Consider the following 2,876-nt stretch of genomic DNA (forward strand, 5'->3'; position numbering starts at 1 on the left):
ATATATATATATATATATATATATATTTGGTAGGTTTTTAAAAAGGACTAATGAAGTTTTCCTATATCAGAAAATAGATTTATGAATATACCAGAAAATTATATCTTTTCCCCAGATATTGCTTAAACAAAATGTTCATGATTACATGTACTTAGTTTTAATTAAACATTATAACTGGTGGAGGAACACACTAAAATAAAACAATGGACATTCAAAGATTAAAAAAAGCATTTGAATCTCTATATAAATTCATAAAATCAAGCCATCATGTTAGTATACTATCCGTATGATGTTCAAGCATAAGGAATCTTGTGATGATATAAAGATGGAACATTTGCAGCAAGGAAAGTTTCAATTATGTTGTTTTCTAAGTTATTGGCTGATAACAATGTATTATGTTGTAAGTGTTTTGATTATGGACATTTTTTTTATGAACGACCTCAGACAGTTTCCTTCTTTTTTGTCCTAAATTTTTATGCATTTCAAATGTTCTGTTAAGATCCATGAAAACATAAGACTAAATAAAATGTTAGAGAATTGATGATACAGAAATAAGTTCATGTAAGTGTGTATTTGTAGAAGAAAGATTTTAGTTCATAGAAAAACTATAAAAAACATACCATTGAATAAAATGTCAGATTTTATCTAACAAAATGATTGTATTTAGAGTAATTTTTCAAAAAATGATAACGTTCATAGAAATGTGACTAAAATTTCTGTTCTAACTTTATTTTGGTGTTAATGGCCATTTAGTATTAACTTTATGAATATAACTGCATTGATCAAGTACTGGATAAAGTTTATATTCGAGGAAATTCTGTTACTCATATGTGTATATCCCCAAGGTCTTTGGACAGATTATGTTTAAATATAGAAATGTTAGTAGTATTGCATTTGAAGAAGTGTTATGTTAGGTGTTTGAACAGCAGTAATATAATTATCTGAACATTGTTTTTGATGAGTGACTTTCAGCGTTAGTGTCAGCAATATCTGAACATTTGCTTTTTTTTTTATTTAAGCCAAACATGTGTTGTTTCATTAGTGTGATTTCTCTATTGTAATAATTTATAAATAATCCAGTAATTTAAATCTTTTGAAAGCAGGTTTTGTGATATTATTGTATATATACATATATATATATATATATATTGTTGTAAGCGGGTTCTTTATATTCAAGAACATTGTGGCCTCCTTGATGGAAAAGTATTTTGGTCAAGCAAGTTTTACTGTTATTATAAACTGTAAAGCAATGAATTGAATGAATATTATTGTATAATAGTATTGAATATACAAATCCATGTTACATGTCTTCCCTTTAATCTTTCTCAGTATTTTAACAAGTTTTGTTTAAAAGAAACAGATGTGTTGGTAAGCATTAAAATGATTCATACATTCCATTTGCAGTACCAGATAGAACTACTGTTTCCTTAGGTATGTAGATTTCTTCATTCCATCTTTTGTGGAACATTGTAAACCTAAATGTTATTTTGATTGATTGCATTCTGTACACATTCAAGTAGAAGTAGATGAAGTGTTTCCTTGTGAGAGTTAGTTCATGTTCAGTTGATGGTGAAAAAATATTCAGTTAAAAGGCTAGCTTTTCTTCTGTAATGTTTCAATTTAAGCACAAAGAGTTGTAGAAAGAGAGAAATATTTCTGTGGGATGGTGGTTATTGGTTTTGGTTCTAAGAACAGTTTAAAAATGAGAAACAATTATTTCTCTTGCAGTGGTAGTTTTTATTCATTATTTTGAATCTTGGCACAAAATAAGATTGATGAGAGCAAGTTATTGCCTAATTGCTTTGTACATATATTCATGGTACTTATAACTGATTGATGCAAGTAAGAAAACTGTTTCAGTGGGAATGGTAAGATTTATGTGTGTTTGTTTGATATCTAGGAGAATCAACATTTTCTTTGGGAATGATGTTACCAGCGCTTTTTTTTGTAAAGAAATATTGACAGTTGATAACCATTTGTAGTTTGTTGTTTTAATATGTATCAGAATTGAAAAGGACATTTAAACTTTTGTTATAAGGCTCTCTAAGAATTGATTTTGATTAAAGTATTTGTTATACTTCAACATTTACAATTGTGTTAAAGTTTTGGAATCGTGAACTTCAAATCAATAAAAAACTGCCGGTAATAATTTCTGATTTCCAGGTTCAATTTTTCTTGTCATTATGCTTGAATATTAAACTAAATTGTAATAGGAACAGACAATTCAGCTGTGAGTTTTTGTACAGCTTCAATTAATACTGAAGGCTAAGATTTGTATTTGCCAGGATATATCCAGTTTGAAGAGTAATGTTAGAAATGGTATATTCTAGGTAGAAGAGGAAAATCCTAGAATAATTTTATTGTTTTACACCTGTTTTATGAAGTGCTTTTTGGATTTGAAAACAATTATTTCAAAATTAATGAAGAAGAATTAAATAAAAATGTGGGAATATAAGTTTGGTTAGTTTTGTTGGCTTTGTGTATAATAAACACACAAATATATTGAAATGTGGTTGGTTGTTGGTCAATCTAGCACAGTCATGTTTTCAGTAGATTGTTGTTAAAGTTTCAAAAAACTGTAAGTTTCTTTCCAGTAAAAAAAACAGTGCATTTTGATTTGCATCTTTTATTTATATTTTGACTCTATACACTGAACAAGTCAATAGCTCTTATGAACTTAAGAATTTACTCTCTATTCTATACATGTAATAAGTAGTACAGCTACAAAGTTTTTAATATTGTTATTACAACTAAATAGTTTGAGCTGGTAAAAAGTTAATTATAACCATTAGCTACTGTGTTGGCCTTTTAGGTCAGAATGTTAGAGCACCCTCTTGGCATGTAAGAGGTACCAGATTGTGCTAAAGTTATGTTAC

The 2,876-nt window shown here is 28.0% G+C and overlaps 1 protein-coding gene across 1 annotated transcript in view; it reads left to right on the forward strand.

Moving 5' to 3' along the window:
- The window catches only part of LOC106460377 (rab GTPase-binding effector protein 1-like), a 94,232-nt gene extending 91,616 nt beyond the window's left edge, over positions 1–2,616 (forward strand). Inside the window, exon 20 of the mRNA XM_022387084.1 lies at positions 1,405–2,616. Coding sequence (XP_022242792.1) covers positions 1,405–1,431 — 27 coding nt within the window. The 3' untranslated portion in view covers positions 1,432–2,616. The remainder of the gene's footprint in view (positions 1–1,404) is intronic.
- The last annotated feature ends 260 nt before the right edge of the window (positions 2,617–2,876 follow it).

The sequence above is a fragment of the Limulus polyphemus genome, unplaced genomic scaffold (genome assembly GCF_000517525.1).
Source record: "Limulus polyphemus unplaced genomic scaffold, Limulus_polyphemus-2.1.2 Scaffold761, whole genome shotgun sequence".
Lineage (NCBI taxonomy): Eukaryota > Metazoa > Arthropoda > Merostomata > Xiphosura > Limulidae > Limulus > Limulus polyphemus.